This window comes from Chrysemys picta, chromosome 1 (assembly GCF_011386835.1).
Source record: "Chrysemys picta bellii isolate R12L10 chromosome 1, ASM1138683v2, whole genome shotgun sequence".
Classification (NCBI taxonomy): domain Eukaryota; kingdom Metazoa; phylum Chordata; order Testudines; family Emydidae; genus Chrysemys; species Chrysemys picta.
The window spans coordinates 68454580-68482056 of NC_088791.1; the positions used below are offsets into that span (position 1 = coordinate 68454580).

At 43.0% G+C, this 27477-nt stretch overlaps 1 protein-coding gene and 1 long non-coding RNA gene across 4 annotated transcripts in view; one reads left to right on the plus strand and one right to left on the minus strand.

The window, feature by feature from the left end:
- Positions 1-10289, minus strand: part of LOC135976618 (uncharacterized) — a 56157-nt gene extending 45868 nt beyond the window's left edge. For 2 of the 3 annotated variants that reach the window (XR_010593918.1, XR_010593954.1), the window contains exons 1-3: positions 10150-10289; positions 4304-4511; positions 3872-4019 (exon numbers count right to left, since the gene is read on the minus strand). This is a non-coding gene — a long non-coding RNA (uncharacterized LOC135976618). Of the gene's footprint in view, positions 1-9; positions 3048-3871; positions 4020-4303; positions 4512-10149 lie in introns of those variants that run through there. The other variant, XR_010593914.1, reaches the window with a different exon arrangement.
- A 601-nt stretch (positions 10290-10890) lies between these two features.
- Positions 10891-27477, plus strand: part of TRHDE (thyrotropin releasing hormone degrading enzyme) — a 310867-nt gene continuing 294280 nt past the window's right edge. The window contains exons 1-2 of the mRNA XM_005305099.5: positions 10891-11675; positions 18788-19061. Coding sequence (XP_005305156.2) covers positions 10891-11675; positions 18788-19061 — 1059 coding nt within the window. The remainder of the gene's footprint in view (positions 11676-18787; positions 19062-27477) is intronic.

The window sequence follows — 27477 nt, forward strand, 5'->3', positions numbered from 1 at the left end:
AGGTGACAGAGCAGGCCTTTTTAGACGCAGTGCTGCTCTCCCCAGTCGGGAGGTGTGGGAGAGGGGCAGGGGAGGAAGGGACTGAAAAGGAACTCTGATCACAGCCTGTCCTTTCTGTACCTGTCAGGCTATTGCTCCTGGCTGGGCATCCAACTAAGCAGTCGAAATAAAAAGAAGATTCACAGACTGACATTTGGATCATGGAATGTCAGAATTCTTCTTGACCGTGACTAAAGTCTGGAATGAAGAACAGCCCTTACTGGCAAAACACTTATGAGGTATAACATAGACGTTGCTGCCCTTAGTGAAACCAGTCTTGCTGATGAGTCCTACCTTAAGGAGGTGGGAGCAGGCCGTTCCTACTACTGGACTGACAAGACCAAGGATGAGCCAAGACAGTCAGGGGTAGGGTTCATCATATAGTCTGACACTGTCTGCAAGCTTGACTTGCTCACCAAGGGAGTCAATGACCAAGTTACAGTGCTCTGCATACACTTGTCCAGAGTCCAGTTCACAACCATCATCAGTGCCTATGGGGTGACAATGACTCTCACAGATGAAGTTAAGAAGGTATTTTATGAAGATCTTAGCAGGATCATTGCTGTGCCTCACCAGGACAAATTCATTGTCCTTGGAGACTTTAATGCTCCTGTGGGAGCCAACGGTGACATGTGGAGCAGGTTGCTAGGCTATCATAGCTTTGGAAGGTCACACTCCAATGGCCAACTACTTCTCTCCAAGTGTGCAGAGTTCAATCTCACTATTACTCACACAGTCATCCAAGACACCAACAAATATAAGGCAACATGAACCCAGGTCAAAACAGTGGCACATGCTGGACTATGTAATTGTGCAATCTAAAGACATTAAAAATGTGTGCATCGCCCATTCTTCGAGAGATGACAAATGCTGTTCAGACCATCAGCTTGTGAGAAGCATCAGGTTGCTATACTTCTTACAAAAGTGTCCCAGAAGATGCCTCAAACCACCTAAGTTGATCAATGTGACTGCTATGAAAGACCCCAGTATTCTATGTTAAATGACTTTCCTCTTCTGGTTTGAATTATTCACTTTATAAGAAAGCAAACACATATACAATCCCCTTATCCCAGGGTCCTGAATAAGGGTCTGATCATGCAGGTTCCAATTCAGTCAAAGCACTATAGGCACAGGCTCAGGTCCACCCCTATTCAGCATGTATCTAAATTTAAGCATATGCTTACATATTGTCCTGAATAGGGATAAACTTAAGCATGTGTTTAAGTACTTTGCTGGACTGAAGCCTCAATCCTTACACAGGGAATGCTTGAAGTCAAAGGATTTGCCTGAGTAAGAGCTGCAAGAGAATTGGGTACTTAATTGTTGTTTATTGATTATTTTAAAGATCATCTGTCTCTAAATCCATTCTAAGGCTGTAATGAAGTATCTCCCTTTATTCTAAACTTTTTGGTAACTATTCCTTTTAAAAACAAAAGAGGATTAAAGCTATTTTGTATGAATGGGACATTTTGATAAATTACAAATCCACAACTACATCAATACTACTATAGTAAAACAAATTTAGATAAGCTGAAGCCAAATTGTATAAAAATGCATTATTACAATCATTGTAGGAGTCCATAAATTTTTACTACCAGATGTGGTGGGAAAACAGATGCAACAGACACGGAAGGAATGCTCAGATGGGCCATGAAAATGATTAAAGAGAAGGAGATGCTTCCATATTGGAAGAGATTTAAAAGATTGGGACTCTTTAAATTTAGGGAGATGAATAAGAGGGAAGATGATGGAAGTCTACAAAACAGTGAATGGTATAGAGAAGGTAAATCAGAAGCTTTTATTTTCCCTCTTTAATAGCAAAAGAAATATGATAGTCAATAAAACTGAAAATCAGCAAATTTAAAACTGATAAAAAGAAATACCGTATATACTCAATCATAAGCCAGTTTGTTTATAAGCCGACCCCCCCAAGATGGATAAGTAAAAATGGAATTTTTTTATAACCCGTTCATAAGCCGACCCTATAATTCAGTGGTCAGCAAACTTTGGCTCCCGGGTCAACAGGCTAAACCGCTGGTGGGCCGAGATGGTTTGTTTACATCGAGCGTCCGCAGGCACGGAGGTAAACCTAAGCAAACGGGCCGGGACAGCAACTGGTGGGGAAATTTTTTGGCGGGGTAGAAGCTGGGAGTCGGGGGAGTAACCCCTGTGACCACCCCCCACATGACCCCACCCCTAGCCCCCACACTCTCCCTATCCCATCCCTTCCCACCTTATCTGGGGAGGGCCAGGGGAGGATGTCTCTGACCTGGCTGGAGCTGCTCTGGCAGGCTGGGCAGCACGGCCGCAGCCTGTTCCAGCAGGCCAGACTGGGCGGCGCGGTCGCAGTATGTTCCAACGGGCTGGGCTGGGCGGCACGGCCGCAGTGTGCTCCGGCGGGCTGGGCAGCGTGGCCACAGCCTGCTCTGGGGGGGCAGGGCCGAGCGACTCGGCTGCAGCCTGCCAACCCCGGAGCTGCAGCTGCTTCAGAGGCTGGGGGGAGAGCAGCGTGGCCAGAAGTGGAGAGACTCTGGCCCCGCCTCTTCTCTTCTGGCTGTGCTGGCTGTGCTGCCTCTCGTTGCTCCCTCTGTTGGGGGGGAGGGGCTGTGTCCCACCTCTCCCTCTCTATACCCATTCATAAGCCAACCCCATTCTCTGGTGTTTCCCTTTTTTACTAAAAAAAATTCGGCTTATGAACGAGTATATACGGTACTTATTTTTTAAAAAAAATTAACACACAATTAACCTATGTTACACATTGTTACAAGATAGAAGGGAGCCTAAGAGTTTAATACATTTGAAAAAGGATTAGAAATGTATATAGATAATGAGATTATCCACAGTTACAAAAATAGGATTTAAAAATCTATATATATTTTATAAGGGATATAAACCTGTAGGGGTTCCTTGCACCTTCCTGTGAAACATCTCAGACCGGGCTCTGTCTGAGACAGAATGCTGCACTAGCTGGACCATCAGTCTAATTTGGCATGGCAATTCCCGTGTTCCTAAAACAGAATAAAATATCCACAAATTTTCTCTCTCTGTCCTCCAAGACTAACTTGCTTATTTCTAATTGATTACGATTAACTAGGTTTAAGTGTAATTATTCACTGATAGAAACAGAATTATGTTATATCTATGCTTTGCACATTACAACTAACATAATTATTGAACTTGTGTAAACAAAAAGTAAAAACAAATGGCTCACAGTTTAAAAAAAATCTTAGAATCTTTGTTTAAAATAAGCTTTATGGTAAGCAAGCCAAATATGCTTTAAATAAAACTCATCACTAGATAATAAACCTATTTGTTTAATCTTCTTATATAGCTAATTAAATGGGAAAATAAATACAAATAAATGAATGATAGAAAGAGAGAATAATCAATTTTGGGAGGCTGAATAAACATGTATAGATGTGAAACACAACATATGGAGGAAATAACTTATTTTCACAATCTGATTTGGATAACAACAACAATATGCTTAGAGAGCTGAGTGTCCATGACTACACTGCTTGGCTTTATTTCAAGCATCTAAGAGCTCTTCAGGGTTATTACTGATCTGGTGCGGCCAGATTAATCATGGATGACCATGTGACCATCACCCAGTCCATGACTAGACAGTCAGAGACTGGATAATTGAAGTATTATTGATTCACATTATACTGTAGATGCGTGTTTCATCCAAAAACTTCAGATCAGGAGATTTGGCTTTTAACAAGACCAAAATGCAAGGCATTTTAGCTTAATAGGACTGAAATAAGCAAAGGAACTAAGGTCAACTGTACAACGTGATGATACTTCTGATGCCTCAATTTCAATGTCTTACCTGATCATAAGACATCAGCAGAGGGTCAGTGACCAGATCTGTGTGCCCATGCAGTAACATAGGCAATATGTGGCTTCTCAGACACACCCCAATGTGAGGACTATTCAGGCAGCATTTTAAATAGAGTTCCTTGCAACTCCAGAAGAAACTGAAAGAAAGGGAAGACACAAGAAAAAGAAAATAAGGGGAAAGGAGAGAGGGAATAGAGCAGTACCTACTAATCCTGCTTGTCCCATGATGACTACGAACCAGTCACTTGTAGGTCTGTATTTATCTAAAACATAACACAACACAGTGATCTTTCCACTTTTGTTTGTTACTTTGAAAGTGGCAGAGTAAAGCTAAGTCAAGATGTGGTTGTACATAGTCATCTAGTCATCCCTATTTCAAAACAACAAAACAAAATATTGCTTAGTGCCAAATCTCACTCACCTTAGTCAAGTAGGTGGTCTCCCTGAAGTAAATGGGATTACTTCTATAAGTCACATGAGCAGGATTTGGTCATTACTGTGACTTTGGGTGCGTGGGGTTAACTTTTAAAGTGGACACCGAGAGACATTTTCTGTTATAATCTAGCATTGTGGCTCCTTGGATTTTTAGTGGGAATGCTTTCCCCCAATATTTTTCTTAACAATAACTCCTGAAAATAAAGCAGAAGGTATATTTATCAGCATCACATATTAGATCTGGAATGTCACTGAAAATGTCTTGTGAAAAAATATGACTGCATAGGGGCAGTACCTCTGCCCTAATCTACTCCCTTTGCACCACTCCGGCAGCTCCAACGGAACAGAAACCTCCCCTGCTGCCAGCTGGGGGACAGCCCCAGTAGCTGAAAAGCTGGCAAAAAAGGCTCTTAATGCCTCCCTCTCTATAGCTCCCTGTGCAGGAAATGAACAGACAGCTATCCCCAGATACTGTATAGTCCCTAGGGTATCCGTACCTGCAGGTTGGTGTTGGGGGATTCTCAGTACATGAACAACTATAGGTATAACAAATACATTTACCAAAAATAAATTTGCAATTAAAATACATTATAAATCAAATTTACATACTACTGTATTAATGACAGACAGGGCCGGCTCTAGGCACCAGCAAACCAAGCACGTGCTTGGGGCGGCACATTTTCAGGGGCAGCATTCCGGCCATCTTTAATTTTTTGTTGTTGTTTCGGGTGGCAAAAGCCTAGAGCCAGCCCTGGCAGCATGGGTGTGTCGTGCGCGCGGGTGGGGGCGCCCTGGAACAACTGCGGTTCGCGCCATGGGGGAGCAGTGCCCGCACCTTGTGGCTGGGCCGGGCAGGCTCTGAGTGGGGGACACCCGGGCTGGGGGCTGCCCTGCGGGGCACAGGGAGCCACCTGCAGATGCCGCAGGGCAGCCGCCCCCCAGCGCAGCCGGGGCTGGGCGAAGCGGCCCAAGCCGCCCAGGGACTGTGGCAGGGCGGCCATAGAGGGTGGGGCGCTGCTGTGCGGGGCCCGCATCCCGCTCTCTGGGGCTCCACTCCCTCTGGGGCTACCCTGTCCTGGCTCCTCAGCCCCTTGTCAGGGCGGTCCCCCAGCTCTGCCCTCCCGGGTCACGGCCAGTCCTGGAGGCGGGAACCCTGGCTGGAGGGACCCTGGGCTGAGGCACGGCCTGGGAGCCTTGCTACTTACCCCAATCCTGCCAGCGCCAGACCAGCTGGAGGCAAGGGGGGAGCGGATGGAGTCAGCACTAGGGGGAGCCCAGGGCTGGGGTGGCAGGGGCTGTGGGTGGGGTAGGGGGGAGAGCCCAGCACTGGGGTGGCAGGGGGTATGGGTGGCAGGGGAGAGAGAGCCAGGGATGGGGCGGCAGGGGGTGCGGGTCGGGGAGGGCACTGGTGTGGGGGGGTGAGAGCCCAGGGCTGGGATGGAGGGCAGCCAAAATTTTTTTTGCTTGCGGCAGCAAAAAACCTAGAGCCGGCCCTGATGACAGAAATGTTAGCAGTCTTTCTACCAGTTAAGAGCTTTATTGTACCTCATGCACCTCAGCTTTATTGTACCTTAGACACAAGGGACCAGGCGTTGCCAGTAGCATAGACTCTTGGTCGCATACCTCCTCGCATGGTCCTCTCGCATACCTATCTTGTACAAATGTACAATATGTGCTTGCCTCTGTGACTGGCAGGTTCAGCTAGTGGAGGGATTGGTAGACCTCTGCCTCCTCCTGGTCACTTTGGGCTTACTAGCCCTGTCGTCCTTACTTACAGGCGTTCAAGGACTGCATTTGTCCCCATTCACTGCACAGAAGGCAAATGGGGGAGGGTCCTTGAGCCCTGCCACTCCTGCAGATTTGTTCAGTGGTCAGTTTGTAAATCTTTTATGTATGCAAGTGAATGAAGCATTGATCGCTCAGGCCTCAAAGTAGAAAAAGTTCTACATGTCTTCTGAAAGTTATAATGAACTTATCCTCTGTTTGGATAAGTTCAGTTCCATGAATAAACTGTACCCAACTGCAAGATATACCGTAAGGTTGCTTATTTACAGAGCCTTACTGCTAAGACTGTAAAGCCCCAGTTTGAATACAGAGTGTTGATTTTGTGTCAGTGTTGATTTTGTGTTGATTTTAACATAAAAATACCCCAGCTTTATTGGGGTCCCTAGTCACTGGACACAATATAACCTAGTGAATTGGTAACTGCATTATCTGAAGCTTATCCATGTTTCTTCTCATACTTGTTGTCTAGGGAGAACCATCTCTACACTTATTTGGTTAAGGTGTGCAATGTGTTCTCTTGTTTTGTACAAGTAACTGAAATCTGATCCTATAGCTCATAAATGTGATTGCATACAAGATGTTGATGGCCTAAGGGAAGTTTTGAACAACTGAGAGTCATTATTAGGATTTTGCTGCAGAAGTGAGACATGATCTGATATCTTTTGCAGCAATGTCACAGAGACATCTGACAAGCTGACTGTGAATTTCAGAGGCATTATCGATAAAACACATTCATACACTTACCATTGTGGATAAGAGAACATTCAAAGACTTTGCCAAATATTTGCATAGAGAGCTTTCTGTAGGCTATGTATCTATGTAGACTCATATGTTATTCTACATCAAGGTGCTGTAATTGGTCACAGATTTGCCAATTTCAGATGGTATTAACAATTTATGACTTTGGCTAAAAATACTTGTGTCTGATCCACAGTTATGAACATGGAAAATGGCTAACCTGGTAATGTATGGTTTTAGAATGACAGAATCATTCAGGCACCTCAATTGCATATCACAGAAGCTGCTAGCAGAACCTCTTTAACGTATGCCATTCAACATATTAGATTTGTGAGGATCTGAGGGGAGACTGAAGACCCTTAGAGTGTTGCATGAGCTCCTGGACCAACATCAGAAGTGAATCTAAAGGAGTATAAGCTCTTTCTACTTAAACCTTCTTCCTGTACTCTGCCTGTTATTTACACTAATATAGCCTTTCTTAGAAGGAATTAGACCCACAGTTGCTTACTGGCATGTCCTTAACCCTTTACACATCACCTTTTCTATTAACCCACGCTGTTTTAGGGGGCCTGAAATTTTCAAACCTGAGTTATGTGACTGAATTCCATAGTTGATTTTGAAAATCTCAGACCTGAAGATACAAATTACATGCTAAAATAGCTAGAATGTCTTATGCCATCTTATACTGCCTTAGACTACCCTCTAAATTTGGTATAGTTGAATTGATTTCCAAACACAGTCCAACTGTCTAAGACACCAAACATGCTATTTTTATGAGAAGCCTGCACAAAAATGTTCACCAATAAAATTTTAGCTCCTTCCCTGCTCTCAGTTGCATGAATAGTATTTTATTAAAAAAAAGTTGCAACTTATAAGATACAGTAAAAAAATTCAGTTCTATTTCAGACTAACTATACCCTTAAAACAAGACTTTGCTTGAATGTCTCCCTGAGCTGCTGACGGGAACAAACATGTAAACTTAGAAAACATGGCAGGAAAAAAATAGTACAGAAGATGGTGTTTCTCTCTGCTGCCTGTTATTGACAGCCCACATACAAAACACTTAAAAGCACTCAGGCACTTCTTTTGTGTCCATTTTAAAGGGTTTAATGAAACATATAAATTGACATTTTTAAACCTACAGCTTTGGGTTTTATATCCCAGTGTCAATTCTTTTTTTCAAATCACAGGGCAACAGTTTTCCACTATATGCCTCAAACTTATAACGTCAACATATAATGAAACCTATTTACAGCCACTAAAAGGATTGTTGTTTTTCTGCCTAACAGGTGGCTGGATAATAGTGCAATTAATATGGAGGAACTGTAGTTAAGACTGAGATTTTACTCAGGACAGATCTACTAGAACAGAGAACCACAATTCATAGGTGACTTTTGTACATATTTCACTCTATATTCAATTTTGTACTATTGCAGTATGTAACACTGCATTGTAAAATAAAAGCTAGGGCTTTGATCATTCCAGACAGAGCCTTTATTTTTTTATATTTCTAAATTCTGATTGGCTTGAATGATAGCAGGTAACTATTTATATTCCATATAACAGCAGTTCTAAAGCAGGTAGTAGATTAGCACAAGTTCAGATCAGCCACACTTTCAGAAGGCAAAGTGGCCAGTATATCCCATTCCACAGACATCTCATCTGTATAAAAGATTTGCCCTACTTGTATATTTTTAAAAGTGTAAGTAATTTTTAAAAAGTTACTTTTTGCATCCGTTATTGCAGGATAGAAAATACAGCTCTGATCCCATGAAGACTTATACACATCCTTAACTTTATGTACTTTAGGGTTGGTATGACAACTCCCACCTTTTCATGTTCTCTGTATGTGTATATATATCTCCACACTATATGTTCCATTCTATGCATCTGATGAAGTGGGCTGTAGCCCACGAAAGCTTATGCTCAAATAAAATTTGTTAGTTTCTAAGGTGCCACAAATACTCCTGTTCTTTTTGTGGTTACAGACTAACATAGCTGCTACTCTGAAACCTGTCAATTTAGTGTGTAAAGTTTAACACATGGAATTCTTTGCAGGATTGGGTCCTAACTAGCTTTGATTATGAAATGCAGAGACAGTTGCCGGAACAATGCAGAGTGAAGAAGAGAAAAGGGGTGTCTGGAATACAAATCCAGAGCTGGAGCTGACTTTTGGAGATAGGTCCTATGTTGATAAAGTTCTGAACTAACCCGCCCGATCCAAATAACACATACTTTTGGGGGTGGGGAGGAGCAGAGTCAGTGTGTTCAAAATCTGCACCTAAATTTTGCAGGTGGAGTCCATCCCTAGAAATATTTTAGCCCCTGAGTTTGGAAAGCATCCCTATTCAGGATAGCATTTAAGCACATGCTTAAGTCCAACTGAAGTAAAAACGGGGTTTAAGAACATGTTTTAATTTCAGCAAGTGCTTAGGTGCTGTCTCAAATAAGGATGGATGTAAGCACCCGCTTAAGTACTTTCCTTGAACTGAGGATTTAGGCCCTCTAAGCTATTTATGTTAAGTTAGGCACTTGAATATCACCTTTGAGGATCAGGGCATTCTGACTCCAGTCTTTTGTTCCCTAGGGGTTCCATCCAGCACTTATACATGTGAATAATTTTACTCAGCAGCATAATCCTATTGGTTTAAATAAGCATACTTACCTGAGTAAAATTACTCACCTGCTTAAGTGTTTGTTAGGTTCAGCCCCTAGGTTAGCATGATACAACTATTTCCCTTCAAAGTTGCACTCAGCAACTCTTTATGAAGTAGATCTAAATGAAATACATGGTGCGTGTTCCATATTTATGCGGGGAATATATTCGCGCACATACAATCCCAGCAAATCCTGTGGCTGGGAGGATTTGTAACCTGACACACGCCACATCCCATCATCAGAAGATCTGCCTGTGCCAGGGGGTGTTTATCAGTCGGGAGGCCTCCCTCTCCCTCTCCCTCCAGCAGCAAATATATATATTGAAACTAGTTAAACACAGGCTGAGTCACGGGCGGGGAGTGGGGCCGGGGATGGTAGAGAGGCTTCTGCCACTGAAGCGATTCACGGCGCTTCTTGCAGACAGCTCAGCGACCTCCCCTGGAGCGGTGGGTGTCTTGTGCGCCAGCCCGGAGGAAGCTCGCTAAACCGGGCTCTCCCCCACCCCCAGGGCACGCACTCCCCCCTCTTACTTTTCTCCCCCTCAGTCTCCGACAGCAGCCGTAGTAACAGCTGTCAGTGGGGTGAGGCGGGTGCATTTATCTCCCCCCCCCCGCCCCGCCTTCATGCAACCCAAGCGGGGAAGCGCTGTACCTGCAGGAAAGGCGACTTTGCAGAGCGAGCCCCGCACTTGAGACTCACCGCCGCGCCAGTCGCGGGCGGGAGGCAGAGCCGCTGTCCGGTCCCAAAGCCTCCAGGCGCTTCCAGCGGCTGCCGAAGAGGGCAAGGCGGAGCTGAACCAGCAGGGGAGCCTCGGCCGCCGGCAGGTGCCCGGGAGCCAGCGCCGAGCGAGGCAGGCAGGCAGGCAGGCACTCCCCCCACCCCGTGTGGCAGCTCGGTGCGGGGCGCACGCATGGCGCCGGGCAGCCAGCCCAGCAGCGGCAGCAGGAGGCGGACGGGCGGCTGCGGGCACTGAGCGGGAGGGGAGTTTCTCGCGAGCGGCGGCGGAGGGAGGGAGCGGGAGCCTCCCCCGCCTCTCCCCTCCCCGCGCGCAGAGTCGCACTCGGCAGCATGTGCTGAAGTGCCCAGCAGCGCCCCGAAGAGGAGCCCAAGTTGTGCTCTGCTGCGCCCAGCCATACGGAGCCTGCCCGCCCCGCTCGGCCCCGCGGCAGGGGCTCCCCCTCCCCTCCTGGGGACAGAGAGGAGCCTTTCCCCGGCCGGGGCTGCTCCCAGAGGTGTGATGTGGCTCTTCGGAAAGTGACAGCCGGAGGAGGAGCAGCAGCGCCGGCGGGCAGTTCCTCCCCACAGTCCCGGCTCCCCGCTGCCTCCCATGCCTGCGTGGCCCCACAGCGGGGCGGCGGCCCCGCGGGAGGAGCCGGGGGAGGCGCTGCTGTGATGGCCCTGGACGAGAAGCGGGAGAAGAGCGCGTCCTTCACCCCCATGATGATCGAGGAGGACGCCGCCCTGCGGAACGGCAGCAGGGGGCTCTCGGGCCAGTGGGCGGACGCGGTGGGGGTGAGACCCCGCACCACGGAGCGGCACATCACGGTGCACAAGCGTCTGGTGCTGGGCTTCGCCATCTCCATCCTGGCGCTGCTGGTGGTGACCATGATCGCGGTGCTGCTCAGCGTGCGCTTCGAGGAGTGCAGCACGGCGGCCGCCGCAGACAGCCCGGCCCGGGCGAGCGGCAACGGGAGCCTCCCGGGGGCTGCCCGGCTCAACCACGACGCTGGGGAGCCTCCCGGCCGCCAGGAGGAGGCGCCGGGCGAGGAGGAGGAGTGGCAGCGGCGGCGGCAGCCGCCGCCCTGGACCCAGTTGCGCCTGCCCCGGCACCTGAGACCCCTGCACTACAACCTGATGCTCAGCGCCTTCATGGAGAACTTCACCTTCTGCGGGGAGGTGAACGTGCAGATCGAGTGCCTGAACGCCAGCCGCTACATCGTGCTCCACGCCCACCGCGTGCACATCGAGGCAGTCCAGGTAGCCGAGGACAAGCTCTCTGGCGCCGTGCGCGTCTCCAGCTTCTTCCTCTACCCGCAGAACCAAGTCTTCGTGGTGGTCCTCAACCGCAGCCTGGAAGCGCAGAGAAGTTACAACCTCAAGATCATCTACAGTGCCCTGATCGAGAACGAGCTGCTGGGCTTCTTCCGCAGCTCCTATGTGCTCCACGGGGAGAGAAGGTACGGCTACTCCCCCATAAACGTGACCCACCCCATCACCGGCATATGTTTCCATAGTGGGAAGAGGGCAAAGGGCTCCCCTAAATATGAACGCCCCAGGTGATAGGTACCCTGTTATCCCCAGTCTCATAGTCTGCAGCCACAGTGGACACCCCATGACGGGCAGCTACCGGTGTCACCCCCACATTTAGCCTCAGTTTCCTATTTCTAAACAAGGAATTGACATGACTATAAAAAGTCTCTAGGGACCACACCCTTAATAAAGCTCCGCTAGTGGGGCAAGGAGTTTGTCAGGAACTCCTCTTTGAAAGCGCCGGGAGTGTTACGTTAAATGTTCAAGGTAGTGCCAAATTACAGTTAACTTCTGCAAGCACTGCCGTGGGAGTGAAATGCATCAGTCAGCTCCCCATCCCCCGTTGTCCTCGAGAAGCCCGTCAGTGGCCGGGGCAGGATCCCTGAGGTTAGACATAACCAAAACGTGACAGAAAAATCGTTACTAACTTCCCACTTAAAGAAGAGGGAGCTCGGCTGGGCACTAGGACCTTGTACGAGACAGGTCTGAGTCGCGTTCTCAAGTGTATGCAGTTCTTTTCATGCTGTAGATCTTGCCACTGACATTTCTATCCTTTAGATGCTTTGATTAGGAGATGCAGTTGAGAGAGAAGGTCTGCTCTGACGTGACCATTATCTAGAGCACTGAGCAGGGATTCATTTTAATCCTATACCTGACTTTCATGCTAGGGTCCCCGTGACTTGTAGCTTGCTGATTGCCAGTAAGGAGAAGTGAAAGTGAATAATTGGCATACCAGAGACCTTTGCATGCTTCTGTTAGGAAGTAAGGGTGGTTATATTTCCAGAGAGCCAGTCCTGCACCCTACTCAGGCTAAATTCCCATTGAGCCACTGGCAGTTGTGGCTGAGTAAGGACTGCAAGCTCAGGCATTTTTGTGTTACAGCTGGTCTTCCCCTCCTTTTTTGGGAATGGTCCCTCTACATATAATTTATTCCGCAACTCCTAGGGTCTGGTGATGAGAGATGCTGAGTGTTTGCAGCTCCTGTGGAAGTAGGGGTTACCATTTTTTCACCTTATCTTCCCCAGTGATGTCCAGGGGAGCTGAAGATACTCATAATCGGTGCTCTAATCTTAAAATTAAGGAAAGGAATAATTAGGAAAATCAGCAAAGGGATGACAGAGAAAACACAAAAACAAGAGAAGGGAGACTTTTTTTTTTTTTTAGATTTTTCTAAATCAAGGTATCACTGAGACGCTTCCAAGGGAAGTTTCACTGATTCAGCCAGCCTACTCTATCATAGTATATTCTGGGAGAGCATGTAAGTTTTATCATTCAGACAGGTTTCCAAAGCAGTTTTATCCTAATAAAATGCAGGCTACTTACTCAATAGTGCTTACTTGACAAGAGTGAACTACTTACATGGGAATATTTTCATGTTAGTTTAATCATGTTTTAAGGTGAACGAAACATTCAGTCTGTATGCTTACAGCTAAACACTCTAGGTATAGCATAGATGATTAAAATGCATCTTTATATAGTTATTCCTTTATTATGAAAACAACTGTGCATCACTTCCAACATATAAGAAGTGTCTTTGCGCAGCTAGGGATTGGACAAGTTGAAAGAATAATCTTTCAGTTGCATCAGAAAATAAAACATAATAGAAAACTCACCTGTAGAAAATAGGTCTGTTTAATAAATTCTTTCTGTACCAAACTAAAATATGTTTATATAACAGAGCCTCCTTACCTATTTTTTTAAAAATAGCGTTTTGTGCATTACAATAGGACTTAAGTTTGTACTGTTGTTACCTATGTGATTGCATTTTATTCAGAAAGCTTGAAGCAGTTTTTTAGGGCCTGATTCAGCTGTCACTTTACTCCATTCACTTCAGCTGACTTACTGCATATGTGGTTCTAGTCTCTGCTTAAAAGTTTGGCTTACATGGCTAAGTCTGTAAGGGGTGTGAAAAATCTACTCCTCTGAGCGATGTAGCTATGTTGACCTAACCTTCAGGGTACGCAGCTAGGTCCACAGAAGAATGCTTCCATCAGCCTAGCTACCATCACTCAGGGTAGTGTTCCTACAGCAATGGAAAAATCACATCTGTCAGCATAGGCTGTGTCTACACTGAGGGGTTATGTCAGCATAGCTATGGCACCGTAGCTATGCCAGTATAGTCCCTGTAATGTAGACATGTAGAGCCCTGCAAATCACCAAATATCCGATTTATATCTGTGGACCATGTTTGTGGATCGCGGTTCGGCTGCAGATACAAATTTTGTAGCCGCACACGGCTCTACAGATATGGCCACCAGTGTTATTGAGAGTGGAATCAGTCCTTTATTTGCTGTTTTCACACAGCAATAGATGTTTGATTATTATTATTTATTTCACTGCTGTAGTGCCTAGTAGCCCTGGTCATCAATTAGGACCTGGTTGTGCTCGGCGCTGCAAAAAGAGAAGAAAAAGAGGGTCCCTACCCCAAAGATCTTACAATCTAAGTAATAAAGAAAGCGGCACTGACTTCCTGATAGTTATGTTACCCGGCTCCCAGAATTTATTTATTTTTAAGCTGTCTGCCATTGAAAATCCTAGTTACAGATTCTCTCTCTCTAAACATAATAATTTCTTTGATATTGCATGCTGAGCAAAGAGTTTACATGAGGGATAGTAGGCCAAAAAAGTAAGGAAGACAGAAAAAGACCCCCCCAATTCAATTATGTCAACATCCCCCTTATTAAAGCATGCTTTTCTTGCTGATAATTTTAAATGGACTGATGTTAGAATCCCAGGGAGGGTTAGTGTTACAATTGTGTGATTTGTCATCAAACCAAAGTAAAATGACATTTTTGCAGAGCTCAGTTGTAGAAAAGGATGCTGCCTCTTACCTGATTAAGGACTGTGGCTGAAATAATCAGTGTTCTTCTAGTTTGTTCAGCTCTTTGATTCTGTAACAAAATGAAATGTTGAAAAGGAATTCACTTTATTACATAAATAAATGAAAAAGACAAAGTTCACATAATTATCTCACTTCTGAACATTTTAGCTTTGTTGAAAATAATTAAAGGAAACTTACATATACAATATAATATTTCAAAAGAGTAATTGTAGCACAGTTATAATACTTTTGCACCAAGTATGATCAAGTATTTACAGTCGAATGTTTGTTAGAAGTAAGATAATTGTGTGTCAAACTATATAATATATAGTACTCTACTCTCATAACGTGATTATTCAGATCATGAATCACTCTCTACTGTAAATACATTTCATTGACCCAATTATATTGGGCCAGATTCTCAGCTTGTGTAAAGAAGTATGATGCCACTGAAGTCAATGAAATGATGGTTATTTATAGCAATTTAGGATCCTGCTCATTTATGTTTTGGTTTAATAGAATATGTATTTTAAAACTGTAACCAAAACTTGTTATAGTTTTAGGTGTTTAATAGAAGTACTGCTTTTCTTTTTGAAATGTCACAAAGACTTAATGACTTAATATATATAAAATACACACTCTAAACAATAGGATGTCATTGTTCAAAATGTTTTCCTGCAAAGTAGTAATTTGCATTTTGATTAATATATAGATGTTTCATAAGTCTGAAAGTTAGACCAATTTCTACTATAGCATATGATAACATAGCTTCTCTTAAGTTATGTGGGATCTTGATGTTCCACTAGACCTTTGCTTTAACTTTTTGACATTCTTATATTTGATTGAAAAGTATAGCAACATCATTGGAGTAGTGGTTGCTGTAAAAGGACTGGAGACATAATTTTTCACTCACGTATGTGAGGGGAATAGCTCTGGTTAACTGTGCGACTACACAAGCACAACAAGGCTTTCGTAGATGGTTTTACTGTTCCACCCCCCACCCGCCCCTTAGATAGAGGAGGAAGTCAGTACACTTACTTTTTGACTCCATAGATGAAAGCCGTAAATCAGTCAGAAATGTTGGCAGTACTATGAAAATGTTAACTTTCTCACTGAAGTTATTGTAACTTTAATAAAATGCTAAAATGAAAGTGAAATGATACAAAATATTTTGTATCATCATTTCAGTCATGCACTGTAATTTATTGGCAGTATCCAACAAACATTAATGCATAGTTTCTGCAGCATGTTATAATAACTGAGATGATTATTTAACTTCTGCATAAATGAAATGAAATCAATTCCTTACCATTTTCAGACAAAACAAACACATTGATTCCTCTTTCTTATAGCAACCAAGATGTCAAAATAGACGAGTTGTTGAGGAAACGCATGTCTTTCTTTAATAGATGAGATGGAATTAAAATACCTGCAAATTACTGTCATGGGGATGCTGAATAGACAAGCTGTGAGGCTTTCATTCCTGGAAGTATAACTTTTGATGGTGATATTTCTGGGAATTATAAGATAAAAATGGCAGTGCCCAAGGACGGTATGTAGAGAGAGAGGTGGCAAAACATCCGAGCTATTCTATGATCTCTGTACGCTAGAGAAATTCTGCATCTTTATCTCATTTCTTTGTTCTTTAGGAGAAAATGTATACATTGTCTTATATACATACTCAGTTTAATCTTCAGGAATCAGAGAAATTTCAACTGTTTTTTTTCTAGTATAACATAGGAGTCCAGATACCGTGGTGATGGGCACCTTTTAAGTGCATGTATTGTTTTATTATTATTGGTAAAGTTTGGCATATTTACAATATTGTATTGAATGTAATGAAATATACAGTAATGCACATCTTGCTATTTAAAAAAAACACGATGCAGAATTCATCAGTAGTTTTTATCAGACTAAGAGATTTTCCATTCCCTTAAAGATTTCATTGATGCTCTCTTAACATTCTTTAGATGCTAGTCTGTTGAAACAGTGTTTCCTCATTTAGACATTGTCAGAATGAGTGTAGAATTCCCTGAGCATGCATTTACCTGTGGGTCTGAGCTCATTAAAATTGTTAATTAGAGAAGAAAGTTCATTAGTCCTAGCTTTACTAACAACGAGCTCAAGTCCTGCCTTCCATGTTAACTCAAAATTCCTGTTGAATTTCTTGGGTATTTTAGGTGTTAAAAGAATTCAGAATCAGGCCCATTTTAAGCAAGTGGACTAAATGAGGCAAAGTAAATTTCTTTATTGGACAAATTCTGCTCTGTTAAGATGATGTAAATCCAGAGTAATGCAACTGAAGTCAATAGAGTTTATCTGAGTTATTATTGGTGTAACTGAGAGCAACCCTTGACCCAATATTTGGATTTACTAACCCCTCATTAATAATGAGACTAGAAAGCCACAATACAGTGTACTCCTTCCAAAATATTCAGTAATTTTTAACCAAATAAGACTTTGATTTTTGGATGAAAGACTGATAACAAAAGTCTGACTGACATAAGAGGTGCCAACCTTTTACAAGATTAGCTGTTATGAAAATCGGTCATAATCTCATTGTGAAACATCATATTTTACATGACTGCATATTTGTTTATTTGAAAAGTCACATATTAGGCTTAATACTATTATGGTAAGAAAAAAGTGTCATAAAACTGCCAGTAACTTAATTCTGTGTTACTCTTATAAATGCTCTAAGCCAAAAAGTCAAAAAGCTCAGTCAGTAAATACTAAAAATTAAAGTGTGTAAAGTACTTATCTTATTTTTGCTCCATCAGAATTACAGAAAATCATGTTGCAGAATAGTACTCTATTTTAAGTTGAAAAGATTACAAGGGCTTTCCACTGTCTTTATTGGATCAAATAGATATCCACTCACAAAAAACTCTTACCTTATAGTTAAGGTTTCTCAAGGGCATTTCCCATCAACACATTCATTAAAAATCCGGAAAATGACTAGTTAAGCAATCGTTAGCATTCAAACTAGCCACATATGTCCTGTCTTTACAATCACATAACCAATCAATATTCATATTACTATTTGACATGCCATGACACCATACTGCCATCCCACTCATAATCCATACATGTAAAATATAAAGGATACCCTGAAAATGTAAACGTAGGTTCTGTTCCTTCAAAGAGACTAACATAGGTGGATTTTTCCCTGAATGTAGGTGTAAGGGTCTCCGCACAAGTGTCCCTTTGCAGGATTGGGATCTAAGTCTATACAGTTTCAAAGAAAAGACACTTGTATGTATGGCATTATTAAAATGTATAGGTCTCTTTTTCTGTACAGCATATTTCAAATGCCTTTTTTTCTTTAAGATATTTCTAAGAGATATTTCTTTGTCGCCTCTTAAGTTGATTGTTTTTCTTTCATGAAATTTATTGGGAAAAGACTGAAAAGCATCCTTACTTGTAGAGGCTGAATTGCTTGCTTAGGTATGTAAACTTGCAAAGCCCACATAAACAGATATGCATCCGAAGAAGTGGGCTATAGTCCACGAAAGCTTATGCTCTAATAAATTTGTTAGTCTCTAAGGTGCCACAAGTCCTCCTGTTCTTCTATAAACAGAATGCGTCTGATTGGACTTTTGTAGTTACAACACTAATAGATTGTTGTGTGATTCAAAGAGCTACATGCAATTAATACACAAATAATCAGCAGTGGAAAATAATGATCCTCTGGGGTCTGCTAAGTGAAGATATATTATTATGCCCAAAGAAAGGCAGAGTTTTCTTATCAGTATTTGAAACCACAGTGAGATCCCTGAAGGTCATTAAATCCTAGATTTAACTGAAGACTCTGCTTATTTGTTTTACATTGCACACCAATAGTGGTTACCTTTTTCATATATTGCTGAACAAAACTGTGGAGGCAGAACACAAAGTAAAAATAGAAGGGAGAGTATTTTATTGAATATCAGTGTGATGTCTGTAAAGTTGTTTCTAGCAAATTTGTGTCTCATTATATTACATGGATTGCATTATAGTACACGTGGAGAGAATTTATGCCAAGAACAACTACATCAAAGCAGAACTATTAGGATGAGAAGTATGTAGTACGTGGCTTGTGCTTTGCTGCTTCTAAGAGTTTAGTTGTGTTTATTTTGGTAAACTACCATATTCTAGCAATATCATGTAGTATGTCCATGACTCAAGCACTGCACATAATCAGTAATGTCTTTTTTTTTCTTTTTGTTTGTGTTCCAGGTTCCTTGGTGTTACACAGTTTTCTCCTACTCATGCCAGAAAAGCCTTTCCTTGCTTTGATGAGCCCATCTACAAGGCCACTTTCAAAATCAGCATCAAGCATCAAGCAACCTATTTATCTTTGTCCAATATGCCAGTGGAAACTTCTGTTTTTGAAGAAGACGGATGGGTTACGGATCACTTTTCGCAGACCCCTCTCATGTCCACATATTACCTGGCTTGGGCAGTGTGCAACTTCACATACCGGGAGACTACCACTAAGAATGGGGTTGTAGTAAGTATATTTAATGCTACACCTTTGGGTTCTGCATTGTTCTTAGAAAATTCTTGCTTTTTGTAAGGAAACATGATACCAGCAGTGCTTAGAGTACTTGCTTGTTTAACACTTATAAAGTTTCTTGTTTATTTCAGAATAATGAGCCTTTGTTCTGTTTTTAGCTTTTCCTGATGTTTTGGCATGTCTGATACATTTCAGAATATGCTACCTCACCAGGACAAGTTTCCTGAGAAGACTTTAAGCCTGTAAGTACATTACTGTATTTAGGCTTAATTTTTTTTTCTGAAGTTTTCTTTTTGAACTTTTCTCTGGCCTTTTCAATTTAACAATCATCGAGCAACATACAGAGAGTGTGCAATAATACCGATGTAGTTCCAATGACCATCCTTCAATACTGATGCATAGTTTGGTATGCTGTTTGCGGGCACAAAGTTGTGGAAATGCACTTTCCTGCTTAGATCTCTTGCTTAAAAGCGTGACTTTTCCTGCACTCCTCACTTGGAGTCTCAGGTTGAAGGAAACAGTTCCGAGAGTTGTGATTTCTGATTATGACACGGTTGCTTGAGCTGCTGCCTTTAAAAAAAAATCCTTTATGTCAGTTTTGTTTTTGTTTACAAATATCAAGTACAGCAGAATTGTATCACAAGCCAAAATATACATGAGAAATTCTGTCAGCTAAATAGATTTCAAAATACTGTCAATTTAGATTTTCTGTTGAATTTGCAGAAAAATTGCTCACTCTTGCCAAACTAATCTGCATAACAAAAATAGATTCAGCGTTTAAAAGCAGAGGGCTAAATTGGGGCCCAGGTAGTGGTGAGCGCCACTCAGAGTCTATGGGGCTCAGGTTGGGAGGCCTGAGGAAGGGGAGTACTGCCTCCCTGAGGATGGGATGGCAGGGGGGACATGGGCCCGCTCAAGTCCACCGCGTTCCAGCCCAAGACCCTAACACTGGCAGAATGATCCACCACTGGGTTAGTGGGGATCCGCCCGCAACACGCTGAGCCTGTATCAGGCCAGCTCTCGACCAGACTATTGCTTGGTTTCCCTGGGCTGCTTCCTATTCTTCCCCTTGGGTGTACCTGTGTCCAGGGGTCATCCTCAGTCTCCCCGGAATACACTGCCAAGGATAGCAACAGCACTTCCTCAGGTTCTGGAGTGACAGGGCTCTCTGGAAGCTCAGGCTGGTCTCTGGGGCAGCAACGCTTCTCCTTGGCGCCCCTCTCCAGCAGCAGGGAAGAAGCATCTGTCTCCTTCGGCAGCTCCCTCCTCAATGAGCTGCTCGGCCAGCCTTTTATACTTACCCTTCCTGTTCTGTCCCTCTGCTTCCGGTGTGTGGTGCGTGGCCTTCCTGGCTCCACCCATCAGGTGGCTTGCGGCATTCCCTCCGCATCTGTGTCTGAGGGAGGCCATGCCTCCTCGCTACAGCACCATTGTTGGCAGTCTCAGCAGAGAGGACAGGACTGGACAGCCAGGTATGCTGAGATACTCTCTCAGCCCGGAGGATGGTTCCACCTGTTCAATGTTTTTTCTCTTGTGCTCGTCATTCATACTGCACCCATCTCTGTGGTATCTTAGTGCTTGAGAAGTGAGCAGACCTGAGGGACTGATTTACACTGAATAATTCATTAAATACATTTAGATTCTTTTTCAGCTCAAGTAATATATGAGAGCTTGAGCACCTTCAGTTTATTTTTATTCATACTTATTGAACAAATCTTTCTGCATTTTTATGGTGTGGAATGATTGCAAATATTTCATATTTGAGCTGTATTATTTCAATGTGATTGCTAAAATAAGCTGTGTTATTGTTTCTATACCCTCAATTTAAAGAATGCACAGGCACATCCAGGGTGCATTTAACATTTGTTTTCCCCAAACACTGGCACATGCAAATTTGAAAGTTTTTTCTTCACAACAATTTTGCCAGTAAAATAGAGTCACTAAAATGTTAATAGAAACTGTGCACAAAAGCGTGACCAAGGCAAATTCACTTACAAACATGAATAGATAGTCAAGGAAATTCACCTAGTGCTAGTGTTGAAGCACTTTCCCAATTTAAGGAATCTTGCTTCAACTGGTGCAACTTATGTGATGGTTTTTCTGTGCATAAATAAAGAACTTCACTCCTCAAGTACTGTCAGTCGATACTTTATTGAACTCAATTTCAATTCACAAAACATCTGAAAAAATATTGTCTTTTGTGACTTGACAGCATTCAAATAAATAAGATGCCTCTTCTGTTCTTATGGATCAGTCTTGCTGTACTGAACACTTTCTGGTTAGGATCAAGGGCAATTAAAACTTCCTAAGGAATAAAAGTTACATTAACAGCTGGCTTCATACTAAAAGGGGGGGCAAGCATTCATAGTTGAACCTCCCTCTGAAAGAATGACATTCCAATATCCAAATGCCTTTCAAGCCAGGTCAATGCACATGGCCTGATAATGGCTTCCATCACAGGTTTTAATTTAATCTTAAATAGAAATTAACTTTGAGTAGCTAAAGTAGCCCATTCCTAAACAATAAAATGAAAATTGTTACTAATTATGAAATGTCACTTATTACATGCACACACTCACACATTTAGTCATCGTTGTACATTACAAAGACTAATATGCATTTGAAAACAAGGAATCAAGGGAAGCCAGGCTTTCAGGAGCACAGTTCAGTCCATGTGAGCAATTAGCATAAAAGTTCAGTCCACATGAGGCCTGACCAGAGTCCATTCCAGAGCACATTCTTCAGAAACAAAGTCATCTCTTTGGGTGTTATAAGTCTGTATGATGTAGTGATTGCATGCTGTGAGCCTTGCAAGGAAAAATACAGAAATTGTGGAGTTTCTTTTAAACCACAGTGAAGCCCTTTCTCTTCTTCTGCTTAAGTGTATAATCCAGAAAGATCCACTAGAACAACCTTTAAACATTACATTCTCCACATACCTTGTTACTGTCTGAATTTTGTTAGATAATTACACACTTCTGGCTGGAAATTAGAATACATTTTCTAGCCATCAGAGCCATGAGGTTCTGGAACAGCCTCCCAATTGGCATTGTGGGAGCAAACAACTTCATTACTTTTAAGAGAGTGCTGGACAAATTTATGAGTAGGAATGTGTGATGGGATTGCTTGTGAAGGTGAGGAAAGGGCTGAGCAGCGCTGAGGGTCCCTTCTGGTTTTTGTCTAATGTTCCTAAACATCTCATGCTTCAGGGTTTTAGCTGGTCAGGAAGGGATCGGAAACGACCAATGCGCTACGGTGGCACTGACCATTCTTTTTCTCAGGTGTTTGGCTGGATGGATCTTGCTCACATGCTCAGGGTCTAACTGATGGCCATATGTGGAGTTGGGAAGGAATTTTCCCTTCAGATTTGCCGTGACCGTTTTTGCCTTCCTCTGCATGGGATTTGGGTCACTTGCCAGGATCATCTCACTTAATGAGTTCCCTGCCACTGCAGGGGCCTTGGACACTGGTGCACCTCAGTCCCTCCTGTTCTCTGCCTGTAACACACAATAATTTAATCTCCTGAGGGCTATAATACCTTGGTTTAGTGTGTGGGTGCTGGATGGTTTGGTGGCTTGTGATACACAGGGTTAAATGATCTAGTGGTCCCTTCTGGCCTTAAACTCTCTGACTCTATAATTCTCACAATATCAAATATACACCACTTACCATTTTTAAGGGGAAAATCCTGAGGTCTATTCAGGGCCATATTGCACCATCCCTGACATTCCCATAAGTCCCTCCCTTCTTCGTTGTTGTCTTGCCGCCATCCCCTCAGTTCCTTGCAATTTCTTTTTCTTCTCTCATCCCTGTCATATTTCTTTCTTTCTTCTGGCCACCTTCCCATTCCTCTTCACTCTCTCCTGTGCCTTCTTCTCCCCAGCCCTCTCTTTCTCTTTGTTCTTCCTCCTCAGTCAGATAGACATAGAAACACACTCCTACCTGCATGCCACTCCCCAGCCACACTCCACTGACTTCCTTTCTCACTTCTCTCTGCCAGCTTCCTGCCCTTCACTCCAAGTGGGGGGATGGGTAATTGTTTACAGACCGGGAGGTATTAGCTGGTGATATGGGTTCCTTTATAGCCGGGAAGGGAAGGTATTGGGAAGTTTTTCTTGCACCCTCTTTGCTCATGGAAGGTGGGTGGAGTCAGGGGTGCTGGAACAGGGCGGGCCAGGGGGCTAGGGTCTCATCACTTTTAAAAGTGACCACCAGATCATTTACTGGCTATAAGGGTGAGCGACAAGAGGAGAGGGGTGGAGAGGAGCGAGCAGAAGGCGGAGCCTCGGAGGAAGAAATGGCTTGGGAGCAGAGCCTCAGAGGGAAGCAGGGGTGGGGCCTTGGGAAGAAAGGGCAGCACAGGGGTTGGGCCTCAGGAGGAAGGGGCAGTGCAAGGTGGTGGGGCTATGGTGTGGGGGCTGGTGGGCCTTCCATTTTTAAGGAGTTTCGGTCGCCCCTGGGTGGAGTACAGCCTAGTGGCTTACAAGTGCTTGAGTGACTGCTGCTCACAGGGGGACTGGGTATGGAGAGGAGCAAAGTGAGGAAAGAATGCAACTGGAATAGGAGAGGAGGCACTAGATAAATAGGAGCAGCACTGGGGCAGATAGGGAGAGAGAAGAGCAGTAGGAAGCAGGTGGGGATCTGACTAGTCAGTGAGGGTAGAGAGAAGAACAGCTTTGGGAGTGAGTTCAGCCAGGAGAAAACAGTGTAGCTTTTTTTGTTGTTGCCCCCACTCCCTTTCCACAACTATTCTGTTGTGGATCCTGACCAACAGGTTGGCTGAGGAGACAAGATGAGGTGTGAGTAGAGGTGACACATCGTGGGGACATGCAGGATAAAGTGCTCCTCCCTGCATGGGGAGGCACCAGTTGTCTATGGGCATTAGCATGCCTTTGGGCAGAGAAGTTGCAGTTCTGCACTCTGAAGTAAACTCTGCTGGATTGCTATTTGGCTTCAGTGTAAAGTATTTCACTGTCCTCCTAGTGACGCCAGCTATGGAGCATCAGCAAAGAGCAATTTTACCTGACAGAAAACTGCTATCTAGGTAAGAAAATTTGAGATGAGGCATGCTGAAAAAAATGCTGCCCTGCTCTTGGGTTGTGCTACCACACTGTATTACTGCCACTAGCTATAAAATAAACTATTGGTTAGTCACAGACATTATTTCAATAATACTGTATTATTCATAAGCAACAAATAATGCCACCTTAATAAGATATTCAGCATATGTCCTGCTTTCCCACGGGTTACTGTGTTAGTCATTAGCAGTTAGGAAAAAAACAGTACTCTAAACAGAATCCCATAGCTATGGTCTCGTAAAATTCAATGTTTAACTTTCCAATGAATATAACAGGAATTCCTTTAGATTTTAAAAATGTTAATATTTTAATATAATAGCAATAGTGACCTCAGGGTCAGGCATTTCCTATCAATTAATGACTTGCCATGGTTAAAGGCCTGAGGCTTTGCCTTAGGCCCTCATCTCCAGCTGGCAGTTATTAACACCCAGAAAATGCCCTCTCCATCAGATACTATTGCTTTGATAATGATAAATAAATAATAGAGCAAATGATATTTCATGGGTGAGAAAATCAGTTACAGCAGAGAAATCCAATGGACTGTCAACAACAGAGCTTGGCCTAAACCAAACCCCCAGATTTACCCCTTCCTTTAATTTTGTTCAGTTCCTGACCTGAACTTTACCTCTTAGGCCCATATTTAAACAAAAGATAAACTTTTGTTAGCTCATCACTAACCAGTGGGAGGCCACATGTGTATCAGATAAACATATAAGTAGGGACCTACCAAATTCACGGCCATGAAAAACCTGTCACGTACTGTGAAATCTGGTCTCCCCCCCTGTAAAATCTGGTCTTTTGTGTACTTTTACCCTATACTATACAGATTTCACAGAGGAGATCAGTGTTTCTCAAATTAGGGCTCCTGATGCAAAAGGGAATTGCAGGGGGGTCACAAGGTTATTTTAAGCGGGTCGTGGTATTGCCATCCTTACTTCTGCACTGCTTTCAGAGCTGGGTGGCTGGAGAGTGGTGGCTGCTGACTGAGGGCCCAGCTCTGTAAGCAGCAGCACAGAAGTAAGGGTGGCAATACCATTTCATGCCATTCTTACTTCTGTGCTGCTGCTGGCAGTGGCTCTGCCTTCAGAGCTGGGCTCCCAGCCAGCAGCTGCTGCTCACCAGCTGCCCAGCTCTGAAGGCAGTCCGCCATCAGCAGCAGCACAGAAGTAAGGGTAGCAGTACCACAACCCCCCTACAATAACTTTGCGATCCTTTTTGGGTCATGATCCCTATAATTACAACACCATGTAATTTTAAATAGCTGAAATTATGAAATTTACAATTTAAAAAATTCCATGACCGTGAAATTGATCTAAATGGACCATGAATTTGGTAGGGCCCTACATATAAGCCAGGTATCTCTGTAAGGTACCAGATTGATTTCTAAAAGTTGGTAGCCTTGTAGATTTTAAATCCTAATCTTCCCATGTACTAGGGCACTAATAGACCCGTGGTAGTATATTTGTTTATTCATTGGCCTTCAAAAAATGTTTTTTTCCCAAAAGGCTTTCATTAGAAACCAAAAATTTTATAAGGACTATGGTTAATAAACTTTTATAAGCATGGCACTTCTAAAGTAATATTGAACTAAAAATATAAACACACAGGTCCTTGTGTCTTTCTACCGATTAATACTGAGTGATTATAAAACAACAATAAAAAGGGCTTGGTGCTGTATACACTTTTTGCCAGGTGTAGGTACTTACTTCCGTAAGTGGTTCTGTTAACTTAAATGGGATAGAGCCCTAAGACATTAACACAAGGAATTGTAATCCTAGAAATTTTACCACATCCAGCTTTGTCCACTGTTTTATTTCATGCAGGTATATTGAAAAAAGACTGTTAGTACATTAATTTTTAAATAAGAAATGGGCTAAAAAAATTCCCAACCCATGAACAAACAGAAACCTCTGATCAGCACCCATGTTAAACTGAATATGCAAGGGCATCCTTTAAAAAACATAAATTGCAAACTTGTAATCTGTTGTTATTGATTTCTGGTTGAATTTGCGAGTTGAATGCACCAGGAAAATACTGTACATATATAGTGCTTACTCTTTTAAAAAATCTCCCGGGTCAGCATTTGTGGCACATGCAGTATTTAAATGTGAAATTTAGTTTATTAACATAAATTCTCTGCAGCTTTCTGAAATGATTGTCATTGAATAGAAAGACTTACGAAAAGGAAACTGTGAAATTCCACTTTTATTTTTTGGCAGCCAAGACCAGCTGCTCTATGGGATACATAAGGTATGTTGCATTAAATCCTGTAGCCAAGCAAATAGTAGCAAGAAAAGTATGTGACAAACACAGATCAGCTTCCCACTTCAGGGTAGGCTGTATCTTTAAAACTGGCCCTTAATAAGGGGTGGCATGTGGCACACAACCATCAGGAGCAGACCAGAGGATAGATTGAAACTTATCCACAATTCCTTCCCTATTTCCCCCTTCCTCTGTGGAGAGTGGAGTATATTATTTCACCTTACTTAATGGGCCAGTTTACTCCCCTCTGGGTACCTGGCCATCTACTCTGGCTGGTGAGTAGTGGGGGCGGAGCCAGGGCACCTTCCATTTCCCACCTTCTCCCTGTCCATTTACTCACATAGACTCATAGACTTTAAGGTCAGAAGGGACCATTATGATCATCTGGTCTGACCCCCTGCATGCTGCAGGCCACAAAACCGTCCCTACCCTTTCCTTGGCTCTTATATAGCGCTTTTCAAAAGCACTCACGAAGTGTAGAAGAGAGTCCCTGTTTTCTCCACCTCTGGAGTCACAATCTGAGCAGGGGAGCAAGTGGGGGCCCTTATTCTCTGTTGTTCCACTGTGAAGCTGAGTAAAGGCTGTGACTGCAGCTGGGCAAAATTTTTCAACTGAACCAGTATTTAGTGAAAAATGCAGATTCAGTCACACTGAAATAATTCATGAATTCATGTCAATTTCATTGAATTGTTTTGTTCAGAAAAAAATTCAGAAAATAATGTTGAGAACTTTTTCAATTTTTTTATTTGAATTGACTTCTTGTTTAGAAATTTCCTTTTATTAAAAAAAATTAAGACATTAAAAAAACTCAAAATCAAAATGAAATGTTTCATTTCAGGTCCAATATAATGTTTGTTGAACCCAAAAGGATTTTTTTCTACTTTCCAGTTTGCTGAAAATTTGGAAAAAATTGGTTTTTGGTTGAGACTGGAAATTTTCTTTTCTTGGTTTTTTTTTTTTTTTTTTTTTTTTTTTTTTTCCTCAGGACTGACAGCAAACTGAAAAAAATCTATTATTTGCTCAGGCCCAGCTGTGACAATACAGTGCTCAGTAAAATGCAAGCATTCTGG